This window comes from Geospiza fortis, unplaced genomic scaffold (assembly GCF_000277835.1).
Source record: "Geospiza fortis unplaced genomic scaffold, GeoFor_1.0 scaffold112, whole genome shotgun sequence".
Lineage (NCBI taxonomy): Eukaryota > Metazoa > Chordata > Aves > Passeriformes > Thraupidae > Geospiza > Geospiza fortis.
In genome coordinates, this window is record NW_005054298.1 from 6,428,546 (window position 1) to 6,443,975 (window position 15,430).

The 15,430-nt window shown below is 38.3% G+C and overlaps 1 protein-coding gene across 1 annotated transcript in view; it reads left to right on the plus strand.

Annotated features, from left to right (window-relative positions):
• The window catches only part of DPP10 (dipeptidyl peptidase like 10), a 202,318-nt gene that overhangs the window by 183,960 nt on the left and 2,928 nt on the right, over nucleotides 1-15,430 (plus strand). The window contains exons 17-24 of the mRNA XM_005415744.2: nucleotides 317-415; nucleotides 523-592; nucleotides 6,931-7,125; nucleotides 8,452-8,506; nucleotides 12,036-12,135; nucleotides 12,888-12,946; nucleotides 13,040-13,112; nucleotides 14,659-14,732. Of these exons, the coding sequence (XP_005415801.1) occupies nucleotides 317-415; nucleotides 523-592; nucleotides 6,931-7,125; nucleotides 8,452-8,506; nucleotides 12,036-12,135; nucleotides 12,888-12,946; nucleotides 13,040-13,112; nucleotides 14,659-14,732 (725 nt within the window). The remainder of the gene's footprint in view (nucleotides 1-316; nucleotides 416-522; nucleotides 593-6,930; nucleotides 7,126-8,451; nucleotides 8,507-12,035; nucleotides 12,136-12,887; nucleotides 12,947-13,039; nucleotides 13,113-14,658; nucleotides 14,733-15,430) is intronic.

Below are 15,430 nucleotides of genomic sequence, written 5' to 3' on the forward strand. Positions count from 1 at the left end.
AGCTGCTCTTAGGATTTGCCAGAGATGGTGATGTTCATGTTGGTCATCAGAAATTTCCTTGGTAGTGCATAATGAAAACAAAGCCCTCCAAAGCCAGAAAACTGAACTGGATGTGCATCTTTTTGAATTGAAAAGTAGTTGCATTATAAAAAAAGTATTTACAGAAGGAATTAATTTACGAGATTAATTGCAAGATTAATTTGCAAGATTATTGCTTATTTGTCCTTTTTTTAAAAAAAATCTGTGAATCTTGATATTATCTCTGGTGTGATGATTCTCCATGCCTTTCAACATGGTTTTTCTTCCTGTTTTCTAGAGTTTTATATTTTGGAAAATAACCCTGTGTTGAAAGAAGTTGTTCTTAAGAAAAAGAATTACAAGACTGAAATCAAAATGCTTCACATTGAGGATTACGGTAAATTGGCAAAATGTTATTTTAGCAAGCCAAAAGCTTTGTTTCAATGTTACTGTTTTTCATCTGTGTAACTACCAGCCTTTAATGTTTTGCTCTTTTCTTAAAAGAATTCCCTTTACAGTTGTCACTGCCAAAAGATTTCACGGATCGAAACCAGTATGCCCTTCTATTAATAATGTAAGTATCCATTTGGAATCACTCAAAATAATAAAAAAGTGCTTCATGGAAAAGATTTAAATCTGAAATTAGGTGGGTTTTTTTTTGTTTCTTTGGTTTTTACCTTTTGTAGGAAAAAATATCTCATGGATTTGAGAAATTAAAGGGCTTGTTCTTGGGAAGATTTTGTGACAGGTGCTGTCTGGTAGAGATGCCTGGGGTTTTTTGTGCTAGTCAAACCTGACTGTGCTTTGCTGTACTTTCATGTTTGGGAGGCACTGGTGCTTCTGATGGTGTAGCTTTGAGTAGTCCTGCAGTGTTTCCTGGACTCTTACTGATCCTGCCCACAGAGCATCTCCCTCAGAGCATGTTCTCCTTTTTATCCCTGAGAGAAATGAGTAGACCTTCCAGAAGGGGCTCAGTTGAGATGCATAAAGCAAAACTACTTTTAGGAACTCCAGAATGAAATAAAAGTTACTTTTTGATCTTCAGTGGTTGAAGGCATGATAGGCATGATCCAAAGTCTGTGGATTTTTGTAGAAAAGCTGCATGGGAGGAGAATGGTATTCCCTGGAAACCTGTGGTGTTCCTTTAAAAGGAGATGGAGTGTGTGTTTCTTGTAGGGAGAGTCAGCCTTTAAGTTGTGTCTGCACATGTGTAGCAGAGGAAAAGAACAGAGTCATGAGACTGCTTGAAGCCTACCTGGGAAAGCGGTGATGGCGAGCTCAGGGCATCACTCCTGTCTCCACCCAAACTCAGCGTGGGTGGAGAGAGCTTTCCTGGACCTACCTTGCTTCTTTCCCAGCTGGAAAGAATTGATGTGAATTTCAGTAACAGACATGTGGGAGTGTGCTGCTAAATTGATGAAAATGCCAAGTTACTGAGCTGTGTCACCTGGAGCAGATCTTCCCTCAGTGACAGCACAGATCCTCATTTTTGGATGTGAGGTGTTTACAGACCTGAGCTGCTGAATGATCCCAAATTCTTCTGCTCAGATCAGATAACACGACAGAAAGGCACAAACCTGCTTATTTCTAAGCCCAGTTTGTGTTTTAAAACTCAGAATTTTCAGTTGTAATTATCTGCAGTTGTGGAAGCTCTCTGCTTTAATTGGCTCATGAACATATTTTTCTTCCCTGTGAAGAAACAGGACACATGGATTTTATTTCATCTTTGCAGCATGATCTCAGAGGCATGATTATATTTTAAGCAGTTCTTATACAAGTGCCAAAGGCAAACTGACTCTGTGAGTTGACCCCAGCAGCACTGCAGGGACTTGCAAACACTTGTGCTTATTCCTGTTTCTGAGAGCAGGGAAACACGAAGGTGTAAGCAGTGCAACGCTTCCCTTTGCAAGTATCCCAGAAAAATACATAATCTGCCATATACAGCTGTGGGAAAATATGGGGTTATAAACTCGTATAGAACCTAGAGAAGACAGAAGGGAAAGATCAGAAACCTGACAAGTCCAAGGCCAGAAATTACAGGAAAAGAAAAAGAAAAAAAAAAGCCAAAGAAAATACGATTTTGAATTGTTTTTCAAGATCAAGAGTTGAAAGAAGTGAGAAGAGTATTGAGTCAGGGTCTGAATTTAAACTTCCCAAAGTTGTTGGTACCCAGTGAGCAAATAATGTGGCCAAGTCATGATGTATGGTTATGTTTTATAATTGTTTTGGGGTTTTTTATGCTAGGCATGTGGGATAGAAAGGAAAGCCATCAATTTATGAATACAGATTGTTATATCTACATTTATAGTATGGGGACTATATTTCTTTTAGGTCAGGTTCTTTGCAATACTGAATTCTCATTGTTAGCTTTAACAGGGGCTATTTCTAGAAAACCCTATACACTAGTGAAAGTATGAAACTGAAAATTTTAAATATGTCCTGGCTCATGTACTGTAGCATGTTTTGTGTCCTCCTTTTCCCTAAAAGAAAAAGAAGTTACATTAAGCTGTATTTCTTCAGCAGCTTTTTACAGACTTAAAGCTAAGGTTGCCAGCAATCCCTTTTTCTATTAAAGAGGTCCCCAAATGAAATATAAAACTGCAAACTGTCACTGAAGTTATGGGAGGTTCCCTTGTGGGATGATTATTTGAGCCTAATAAATTCTGTCTAGCTCCTGAGAAAGAACTGTTGGATATCTGTGGGTATATAGGGGGTAATTTCTTGACCTACACAACTCCAAATTGACATCCTAAGGTTTATTTCATGATCAGAAGTACTACTTTCAAAAAAAAAGAGAAAAGTATTCAGGTCCAAGGAGAGCATGTAGCTTTTATAGGGAATGTTGATTAGTTGTGTAGATGATATAATTTCCCAGATACTTGACTTTCCTGAGTCCCAGAGTGGTACTGTTGGGACTGATAGAGAAACACCCTGTTCCTACTGCCACCAGAGTTAGATGAGAACTGGGGGCTGATAACAAGTGCTGTCTTTTGCACTGTTCAGCTGCCCCTGCTTTCCTTCTTCCATTCTCAGCCATGGTATGATTATCATTATACTTCAGCTATTGAGAGAAAAACCTTTGAAAATGAGTGCTTATCAATGTCCTTGGTAAGAATGTTGGTTTGATTGTATGTCCATTTTTTTGGAAAGGAGATTATATAAAACATCTTGATCCAGGAAACATGCACTTAGAAATAGAAATCCAGCAGATACAAGAACAGAAAAGTGGAGTATTAGCAGAGAAGAGGTGTTTGCTTTCCCATCTCAGTAGCACTGCACTTTGAAGAGGGAAAAGGAGAAAAAAGGGAGGAAGAGAGGCAGGTGATGAGTGATTTTATTATGGGGATGATGTTTGGTGCGATCTGTATTTGGGATTCTTTTCAAATCACTGAAAGCTAGTAGCCATTTCAAAGGTGCATGACTATGAAAAGGCTTCTGTATTCATGCAGGGATGTCTGCGGGTAAATTTGAACTTCCAGCACATAGCCCCCAGATGCCTGAGTGTTAAGGCTGAATCCTGGAAAGAAGCTTGTACCAAACAAATCTGGTCCTGGTGTGATAGCTGGGTGTGAACTGAGTACAGTTCCATGTAGACATCCTTAAGCTCTGCTTAAGGACCAGGACCTGATCATGCTGTAACTATCAGCATAAAGATTGCATGAACATTCATCCATTAGCAGCTGCAAAGCAAGCTGCAGTACTCAAATAGTAGGTCATTACATTGCTGTGTTAAAATTTATGTCCATCTGGATGGCTGGGCTGTCTAACAGATCTCATGTAGAAACCAGTTATGTTGGCTGGCGCTCTTTTTCTTTCTAGAATTGTGATGAGTAGCCCATAAAATGTTAAATAGATTAAAACACTTTCCTTTCTTCCATTTGTTCTCCTAAACCACTGATAATGTTTCACACTCAGTTTCCTTCTGATGTAATACACACAGTGTAACTATATATTAGAGAGCTGCACGGTAATTGCCTGAAAAAGTGATTACCATCTCTTTTCTATATAATTAAGATCAAAGTTTAAATTTCAAATCCTTGATTTCCTCATTATGGTTCACCTTACTCATTAAAAAAGTTGGAAGATAGATACTCTTCTTGGTAATACACAGGAAATGATTAAGTAAAGACTCTGGCATTTAATCTGGGTAGTAAAATCAGAGCTGATAATCATTCTTTATTTTGCCTTGATCATAATTAACCTCATTCCTTCAAATGTGTAGATAATGTATCTTAAATATCAGTATCTATTATTTAATGCCATTTAAAGTTGTCCAATAAGTAAGTTGATATTGTAAAACTGAATCGGTGAAAAGATCGTCCTGGTATTTGAGGGGGGTTTATTTGTTTACTTATTTTTTTTATATTTTGGTCATAAGTTGGGGTTGGTTGACCTGATTTTGAACTGATGAAAGTTTTGGGCCTTGCACAAAGAGTCAAACATGTTTATGCCCCGAGTGAATGCACTCTCAGGACTGATAGCAAGATGAGGCAGTAGGGTTGGAAAGTGAATCTTTTGTGCAGCTTTGAAAACAAGCCATTAAAAGACTATAAGCAATATAGACAGGCATAATGCAAATATTGGGAAATATGTGTCTACTGTCTCTCTGTGGAGGACAGAAGCACACCTCAGATGCTCAGTATCATTTTACAGTGGCAACTGAAGAGTAAAGAGACCTTTTGGTGCTAATAGGAGTTCTGAGATGTACCTCAATGGAAATAACTTTAAATGCTTATCACAGACTATTTATATGAACATTCTTAGAATAAACTAGCCACTGGAAAATTGCTTCCTAAAGCAATACATCAAACAATCCATCATGCAGGGCTGGACAGTATGTGGTGTTTAAACTCTGAGCCCAAAAGTAGCCCAGCTATGACCTCCAAAAAGACCTTAAGAAACCAACACTGTCAGTTCTCACTCACCTGAGAAACTTGCTGAGGTTCTGTTTGTTGTTCCTTTTTTATTGGAGGAATTCACTTTGATTTAAAACACTTTTTTGGTTTTAAGCAGTTTCTGGCTTAGAGAAGGGCTTATAAGTGTAATGGTGCTTCTCCTATTCCTAAGTGTCTAGAAATATTACATATAGATATCTATATCCAGCAGATGTATGTATAACCTAGATATAGAACATGTATAAATCAAATTTGATCACTGTGTTAGTTTTGTTCTCATATTTAAAGGGAGGAAAGCAGGCTGACTCATAATGTTTTCACTTGTGTGGAATGTATTAATCTGTTGTAAAGTTACCTGGTCAAACATGGATATTCCTGTGTATTATTGTGGAAAGTTGGAATAACTTACAAATAATTGTAACTGGTCTGAGGCTCATTTGAAGTAATGATAAATACTTACATTGGAAGTAATGATAAATACTTTGTGAAAACATCTGTGTCAATGTGTAGTGCTTCTTAAAACCTTGCTCTGTGCAATGAGCAGATATGGGAAGTATTGTTCTGCTCCTTATTGCAAATAATAATGATTATATGCTTCCTGAGTATATACTTTTCTGCAGAGCTTACTTGACAGTATTTCCAGACTCATTGCTTCACAATGTTAGTAATTAGTATAATCACAACTGAATTGGTTAAAAACACACACAAAAAAAATACCCTTCTTTTCTTTTTAGAAAGCCAAGTATAAACCTGATGTGCAAGATAATGGTAAATCAAGCATAATATGTTGTGTGTGGCTGAGTCTGTTACCAAGTAATCCTGATTTCAGTACATGAGATAGCAACTGAATAGATAGGTCTGACTGAATTTGAGAACACACACACTCATCATGTGCTTGCTAATTAACTGAGTGATTACCTTGAAGATGGTCTGTGTTGTCCACAGCCAAAGCCAGATACTGAATCAGCATATTATTGTATTTATAAGACAGGACTTACTGGAGGATATTGTATCTCTCTTTCCTCCCCAGGGTTTACATAAGTCTATTTGGCAAAATAATAATTTCTGTCTTCATCTTTCTTTCACCTTAGACAGGATATTCCCACAGACCATCCAATTTAATTTCCATACAGCCAGCACAGACACTTTTACATTGTAATTTGCATTCCACTGGCAGATGCAGCCCGCATAGAACTATTTTGCATTTTGTACAACTTCATGGTAGCCTGTTCTTTTATTCTGTGTTTATCTTGGGGGAAGATAATGACAAACTTCCCTTTTAAAACTGACATTTTATTTTCTTTGTAAGGAAAATAGTGTATTTGGCTTCAATGGAAAATCTTATTGTTCTTCTAGAAACTGCATTCTCCCATTCTATTTCACCTTTTGTGCTGTAAACCACCTTTTTTTTTGTCATAAAATAGACTTATCACTCCTGCCTGCATCCATTCCTTGTATGAATTTTGATGGAGAAAATAGAATTTTCTCCAGTGTATGCTTTAGTCTTCTTTGTACTATATTTCAAAAAATCTATTCAAGAATACAATAATGCAATTATTTTTGTTTTCTCAGATGACATCCTTCTTAATAGTATTATATATCCTACAAAATGGTAATCAGGGTGCTGAATGAATTTACCTCATTGTGTGTTCAGTGAGACTTTACAAATTCTGCATGAGCCTTCCCAGAACTGAGCTAGCCATTAGTGGTTGTGTTTGGGTTTTTTTCCTTCACTTTATTATAAGCAGCACTACCTGCTTTAATCTTCTGTGTCCTTCAGCAAAGTGTATGCAGGTACTGGCAGCACCTCAGCACAATGGTTATAAAGTTAAAGAAATTCTTTTGCTGCAGGGCTTGCAGCCCTAATGGGATGGTATTGATGGAAGTGACAGTAGCTCAGCAGGGTTGCATAACCAACTGAACTCTGCCACGCAGGCTAAATAAAATATCAGAGCTCGGCACAGTGCATCACATTGTCAATAGTCTTCGTTTGTGTCTGGTGTGTTGGTATTTGCAGTGATGAAGCTCCAGGCAGCCAGTTGGTTACAGATAAGTTTCACATTGACTGGGACTCAGTGCTTGTCAACTCTGATAATGTCATCGTAGCTCGATTTGATGGCAGAGGGAGTGGATTTCAAGGCCTCAAGATCCTACAGGAGGTCCATCGGTGCTTAGGATCAGTGGAAGTGAAGGACCAAATAGCAGCTGTAGAGTACGTATGTGCAAACTCTTCTTGTCTTTCACCCTGCCTCCACCTGGATGAATGAGCACGTGGACTAAAACTGCCCAGAATGTTTTCTCTGCATTGTTCATGTTTGGTTTTTAATGCAGTTGCAAATTTTGAAACTTTAATCCTTCAAACAAACAGCAAGTAAAAAATCAAAGAGGTGGTTTTGGGGTTTTCTTTGAGTTGGTGCTTCTCTTTGATAGAGCTGTCCTGCTCTGTGCAATCCAAATATGCCACCTGAGCTAAATCATATTGGTCTATATTCCATAGGTAAATTTCTTGCTGTCCACATTAAGATGTAAATACATTTGTGTTACAATATTTTAGGTCTATACCATAGGATATTGCTCTCATTTACACCACTAGAACTCCATTTGCTTTGTGCAATTACTCCAGAACTCTGTGGTAGAAATGAGAGCATTTTGGCAAATGCCTGTTATTTCTCATTTGCATTATCATTTTTAGACTGATATAATTCTACCAGCTGCAGAAAAGAGTAATTTCTGTCTGTGGAGTAGTCATGCATATCTTGGACAGCACTCCTTACTCAGGGTGCACATGTCAAAGTGGCTCATACCAAGGTCTGGATGGATTTTTCCTGGGGTTTCCCAGGGAAAGACATTTTAAGCCAGATATTTTTTCTTCTTTTGAAAGGGGTCAGTTCTTCACCCATTCCATGAATAACCCTCAGGTTATTCTGTCTTTTCTGTATGCTTCACCCATTCCATGAATAAGCAGCTGTGTCTGATATTCCCCCTCAGGTTATTCTGTCTTTTCTGTATGAAATTCACCACAGATGATTAATGGCCTTGATGAGAGAATTAGTTATTTGTATAATTATCTAGATTCAAGAAGTTCCATTCATCTTACCTTCCTTTAGCTGGTGCTAGGCACCTGGTCAAAGCCAGTCATTTAAGCTCTAGTCAGTGGAAAATCCTGGCATTTCTGAGGGATGACCCTCCCCAGAATGAGAGAAGTTTCCAACATGTGTAGGAATGCTAAAGGGTATCTCTCTTCTCTCCATTAACTGAAAAGCAGATGTAAATGGATAATTTAGACAAGATGCTTAAATTCAGAGATCTAAATTAGGTGACATTGGCCAAACACCAACTATTTGCCTTATGAAAAAGGAATTAGGAAACAAATCACATTTCCCAGTGCAGTACTACTTGCATGGATGTAATTTCTTCTCCTACCTGAGAATGGCAATTCCTTAATACACAAATAATGTTATTTACATACTATATTCAGAAAGTAAAATCCACCATTTTACTTTGACAAAATTAAAAAAGAAACTTTTTTTCCTTTCAGATCACTTCTGAAACAGCCCTTCATTGATCCTAAGAGACTGGGCATATTTGGAAAGGTAATGTGCAAAAATAGCAGGCTATATCAACCTGATTCTTTAAGAAAGTGCTGTCAGTTCATAAACAAATATATTTGTATATTTTCCAAAGACAATTTTAGTTATTAAAGCAGGGGGAAAAGCCATCCATTGTTTACTCTTTGTTCTGTACAGTATTTTTTTCATCAGGACAGGTATTTAAATCAATAAAATCAGTTTTATGATATAACACTATTTGCATTTCAGAATCTGAAGGAGAAAGTATTTGTTAAAAATTCTACTTTCTTCTTTCTTTAGAAATTTTTAATAGGGATTTGGGTTTTGTGAAAGCTTGTTTGTTACAGTTTTATATTTGGGCTGCAGTTAAATTGACAATGTTGTCCTATAAAGTACAGGTTTTATATCTGAATGTTTTATTGACCCTTGAGCTTAGCTGAGCACCTACCCTGTGGTACTGTCAGCAAGCTCCTTGTTGCACCAGTGAGAAATCTTGCCTTTGCTGTTTTATCAGCTGTGTATCATTGCCCCTAGCATGAGATACGAGGCAAAGGCTCGACTTTTAGTAGCAAATTAAACAGCATTTTACTGATGGCTATTAAAAGGCAGCAATTAGAAGCACCCCACAACTGCTGTTTCATCCATGAACCAGCTTGTGCAAGCGTTTAAATTTGTTAAGTTGGTTTTTTTTATTAAACATGAAGCTGTTTTCTGCCTTTGAGCTCAAAGCAGTAGCAAACCCTGATCAAGAACGCCCCAATCGTCACTTTTAAGAGCAGCATGTGTTTCTCCATGAAGTGCCTTAGTTCTCACTCTGCTGCTGAGCTGCTGCACAGCCTCAGGCAAGTCATTTAACCTGTATGTCTCGGCCTGTCTGGATGCAGGATGAGGAGATTGACATTTACCTCCTGCATGGTAGCATTTTGAGGACTGGCTGATGTTTGTGACTGTTATTAACATTTCACATGAACATGACCTTCCTCAAAGATCTGAGCGCCTGCTGCACTCCTTGAGCTAAGAAAGAAACTCTCACTGCGAGAATGGGTCAAAGCCAATATTTGGGTTGTAAGGGAGAAGCCAGAGATTTTCCAGCTGAGGATGTACAAGCAGGGCCAATTTCATGCACCAGGTGATCGTGGCACACACTTCTATTCAGGTTTTAATGCCTGTTACCAATGTATGTGAAAGTACACAGGCATAGAAGCATCAACGTTTCTCCATATCCTCTTCCTCTTTCAATCCTTTGATTGAAAATACTGTTTCTGGAATTAAATCCCTGAGCAGCCAGAATTGCTTGTTTCTGCCTGCAGAAGTTCTCTTCATTGCTACTTGAAAATTCCCACTTGTTTTCTGCCAGAGATTCGTCAGTATCTTTTTTCCTAAGAGTGATGTGATGAGACAGTTACTGAAGATCATGCCTGTAACCATGGCTTTACGTATCTGCCAAGACCTACCCCAAATTCTCTTCTCTTTCACAAAATGTTATTGATTGCCATGTTCCTGCATTTATTTTCTGAAAGTGGTGCTGAGGAATGAAGAGTGGGAAATTCAATAAGCTTTCAACACTGCTTTGAATTCAGGGAAATTTCCCCTTTCTAAGTTAACCTTTCAGAGTTGTTTTTTTTACTGTCAAAAGAAAAAGAAAACCATAAAATTTAAAAGTCAATTTTATAATTAACAATAAAAACATATTTAACAACTTCTTAGGGTTAATTGTATTTTTCCTCCACTCTGCATGTTTTAGAGTCAATTAAAAATCTTTTTTAAAACTCATTTATTTTATATCACATACAAGAATGTGATAGGGATTTTTTTTTTCCTTTCTATGCATTAAATTTGCTGTACTGATGGAAGCAGAATATGCACTTTGCTTGAAAATAAGTTGGCTTTGGAATGGCTTAGTGCTGATCTCATAAAACTGGACATGTACACTTTCAGGAAGCTCTCTAAGAGGTTTCAGAGCTACACAGAAGTAAAATTCTTGTCACAATTGGTGATGTCAGTGAGGCACAAGAGTAACAAGACTGTCCAGAAGAGCATAGTGGGGAAAATTACCAGGCAATCTGCCAGTACCCCCTTGCTTATCTCTCTGAGGGGTGCAAGCCTAAGTGATGCCTGATCCAAGGGCCTGAGCTGTTAGACAGCCAAGTGTGGCTCCATGGAGTTTGTGGTTTTATTCAGGGAAGTGAAAAGAGAGTTTAAAAATAAGTTGCAATTCTACAGCCAACGTCTTTCTTGAAAATGTGGCAATTAGGCTGCAACCCCAGAAACCCAGCAGGTGAGTGAGGCAGCACATGTTCTTGCATCAGGGCATATGGAATAGCAATGTCACTGTGAAATGCTTCTAGGAATTTATAAATAACTCACTCTGTAATGTTTTTGTCCTGGAAAGCCTGGCTGGAAGGAAGGACACAGGCACAAAGGGAAGAAACTCTCAGGAGAATTAAACAAGCTCTTAATGAAAACATGGAATAAATAATAAATAACCAGGCAATACCTATCCTTGGATTAAAATTGTGCTGTGGAGCTACTGGGCAAGACACAAACAGAATATTAAACAAAAGTAAAAGCAGAGAAAACCCAGAGGCAGAGGAAAGTTGCTATTCTTTTAAGCTCTTTGAATTATACAAATTACAGGTGCCCACTCAGAAATTCTGTCTTAGGTGAAATCTGCTCCTGCTCGTGAACAGATCTGGATGGCTCTTGGCCTCCTGGGCTGAAATTCCTATGGAAAAGGAACAACTCAGACTCCCACACATTTCTTTTGAAAATCCAACTCCTATTTGGTATTTTCTTCAATATGTCCATCCCTTAATATGGGTTGATTGCAGAGAACAAGAAACCTCTTTACTTATATATCTTAAATAAGGTTAAAGGGTTTTCAAATATTGCCATTCTTCCACAGAAGTAATCTGTTCAATAAATATTTAGACATGAACAGGAGCAGGCAGCATTTGTAAAAGTCCATGAGAAAACTGTAAGCACTCGATGCATAATTTTTTTTTTGGATCAGCTGGTGTTTGCATTATATTTTCCCTGTCATGGGATAATTTTGTCTTCCTGAAATGTGTTGTCCCAAACACAAAACAACAACAACAAAATCCTTGAAGAAATACCAATTTTTCAGTACCAATGAAGGGAAAACAGATGGCAAGTAGAGAAATTTGAGGAGCCTGTAATATACGAGTAAATCATTGATTCCAGGTGCCGCATTCAGAATTCCATTTTCTGTGAGTCTAGAATGATTACAGGTGTACAGAAGTGGATTGCCAGTGTCATTTCAAGAAAATCTGTGGTTTCAAGTTAAAGCTTTCAAAAAGGTTTCATGACTTTCTGGTATCAGCTATTCCAGGGGAGATGTGTTAGACTTTGGAAATGGTGAAGAAATGTTCAATACTCATTAACTGCATAGATTCAAAGTCATGACCAGGTCAATGAGATTGTTAATGCACCTTAAACTATAAAAATTATACCACTGGATTAGCACAGTGGCCTTTAGCTTTATTTTTGCTAGAATGAAATAAATAAACCAAAATTTCCAACCCATTGTTAGGGGTACGGTGGCTACATTACATCAATGATCCTGAAATCCAGTGAACGGCTCTTCAAGTGTGGAGCTGTGGTGGCACCAATCACAGATATGAAGTTATATGGTGAGTAATCCCTGCCCTAAAGCTGTGTGATACTTTATTCAAAAGACCTTTTATTTATGGAGCTGCTCTATTTTAACTAAGGGCAGATAGCATAACAATGTTTGTGAGATTTCACCTGTCTTGGTCTCTTCTTTAAATGAAAGTAAAGCTGACACTGGGACAGTTCACCAAAACCCACAACAGGCTTGGTGTTATTGACAGTACTGATTTTGCAGTTACCTCATTTCTTAAGAATCCTTTATGTATATCAGCATGAATCAAATCTTTTATTAGGAATGAATCCTTTAAGGTTAGCAGTGAATTCCCTACAATATCAGCCATGTTGTCATTCAATCGCAGGTTATTTGGTTCTGTATGTGAAGTTTTGGGTGCTGTGATACACAGGAAACCAGACCAGTTTACTTTAATGGTCTGTTAGACTTTCTTTGGGGTTTAGCTTGTGTTTTCTTTTGGGTTTGGGTTTTTTGATTGTTGTTTGGGGTTGGGTTGGTTTTTTTTTGTGAGGGCAGTTAGCTGATTTTTGGTTGATTTCCTTTTTTAACTATTTAAGGTTGGTGTAAATAGTGCATCAAAATGGTACATTCTCTGTCTCTAAATGAACATCTCAACTTCATGGCTTAAATATCTTCTGACTCTAGGTCAGAAATTATGACTTTTAAAATAGAAATAACTTGGAATTCACAAGGTTTGTTGTTTTGGTTTTTTGATTTGTTTTTTTGTTTTTTTTTTTTTTTTAAATTTTATTTTTACAGCATCAGCTGCTTCAGAAAGATACCTTGGGATTCCATCAAAAGATGAAATTACCTATCAGGTAAGTTAGCATAAACGAGTAACTTAAAATGACCATTTTACTCTTAAAATTCAATTCAATTCAATTACAGCTTTGTGTGTGTTTGTTCACTAGGCATCCAGTGTATTACACAATCTTCATGGTTTAAAAGAAGTGGATTTGCTAATAGTTCATGGGACAGCTGATGGTAAGTATTTACAGATACAGCTAATTTGGAGTCAGAGCTTCTAATAGGCAGGTGTTGAAGAGCTGGTGAGGCACACACCTAGCAAGTACATTTGCAGTTTCTTTTTCCGTCTGATAGGATTTTTTTCTTTTGTTTCAACTGCCAATTCTAACTCTGAACTGGTTTTCAGAAAAGATGCTTTTCTTTGCTGAGGATTTGCACCTTTTAGGTGCTGTATGTTCTAATTTATTTAAATCTTGTGGACCACTGTGTTGCTAGTGAAAGGTATTACATGAATTATTAATAGAACAACATACATTTTTAATGTCTTAAATTCATACAAATTCTGCAGAACTATCAGTACAGCTGGTGAAGTACATCACCAAATGGGAAGTTAATCTTTTCATCTAAGTAATTACAAGGTACTTGCAAACCTTCTGAAGCTACACAGAACCTTTTAATAGCACCAATACTTTTAGCAGTAGATTAAGACAGAGAATGAATAACACAGGATAAGTTCTAGCAGTTTAGATGGAATCATAAGATGTGTGAATTGAGATAATTTGTAATTGCAGATTTCACTGCAGCGTATTCTTCTGAACTTTCTTAACTGATGTCTAAAGAATGAGCTTTGATGCAGGCACAAATTACAGTGATGCAAACAGCTGCTCTGTACAGACTGACGTGCCTAATTCCCCAGTATTTTCTGGTGGATGTGGGATAACACAAGGTTTCTTACTCAGTCTGAAGGGATAAGTGCCTCTCAGTGGCAAGAGCTGAGGTGACAGCGCCCATGCACAGCTGGCACAGTGCCAGCCCATCATCCCTGACTTGCCAAACCCACCTTATGGATCCAAAGTGCAACCAGAGGGGTGCAAACCCTGTCCAGTGCTTCTCCCCAGAGCACAGCAGGGAGGGTTGAAAATAAACTGGGTGACTGAGGAGGCATGAGGGGCTCAGGCTTTACTGATTGCAACAGACAGCAGCAATTTCTTCCCCTCTGAACTAAGCTGGAGGGGACTGGGGCTTTGATAGATGTCAGCAATGCTGGGTGCTCTGGCCTGGCAGTGTGATTTTCTGCTGCCCTGCTCAATATCACATCCAGTGACACTGCCCAGACCACTTGCAGCCTAAACTCTGCAGGGTTAGACATGGTAATCATGGCTTTGCCACACAAAGATCAGGTTACTGATTGGTTCCAGAAAGTCCATTACCTAAAGAGTGGGGTGTAATAGAAAATGCAGTATGCTTTCTTTCCAGCAAATTAGAAGATGCCATGATGTTCAAACAGAATGGTTTTACACATCTTTAAGCTATCACAGTATGTGTAAATCAAGGGTAAACAGAGGAGTCCTCACTAAATGACAAATGTGGCTTCCCCTGGGGCTTTCTGCTCCTTCTCCAAAACCTCTGCTGTAGCACCCTGTTGCTGGTGGGGCTGGCCTTGGAAAAAGCTTCAGATCCAGTAATTACAGAGCCTGGAAATATTTTCAGCCGAAGCTGTGTAACAGATAAGTATTTCATATTACTGTAGCTGTTTCTAATAATATCAAATGTTTTCTTGCAGCTAAAGTTCACTTCCAGCATTCAGCAGAGCTAATTAAGCGTCTAATAAAAGCTGGGGCTAATTACACTATGCAGGTATGTGCACCTATGACTTTTCCTATAAACATAGTTGAACATTTAACCTCCTGTTTCTATTTCTTCACTGCAAAGGACCCTCTCTACCACAACACAGTGGTATTACCTCAATTTGCAGTTAGAACTCTATTTAATCCCATTTTTCTCACTGTTTGTGTGGATATCAGGAGCTGTATCATCTTGTTTTTCTCCTGGGCTCTTTCTCCTCTTTCTCATCTTTCTCTTTTCTACCTGTTTATCCTACAATTATACAAAGTGCTCTGGAATCCATAGGCACTCTGTAACATGGAGATGTCACTACTTTGGGTTCCTTTTTACCTAAAAAGGTATTGGGTCACTTGAGAGTAATTTCCCCTTATTTTCAACATTTACATTTAGTAGAAGAGCATGACAGAGCCTCTGTCAAGGCACAGGCTTGCACGGGACCCACCTGGAGCACATGGATGCAGCTGGCTGAGGGTTTGGGTTGAATCAGTCCCTAAATACTCCTGATGCTTGTTGGCCATTGCAAACTTTGACCTTGCTAGGCTTAAGGTGATCCTGTAGTTTGCACTGGAGTGTGAGCTCACATCAGGGAGGACGTGACAGAAAGGGGCTTGGTGCCACTTGAGGAAGGAAAAAGGACTTTAAATGTAGAATCTGTTCCTGCTGCCCATGTGGTTTCAGCTGAGGTGATGTGAAGGCCTGTGGAGAGAGGA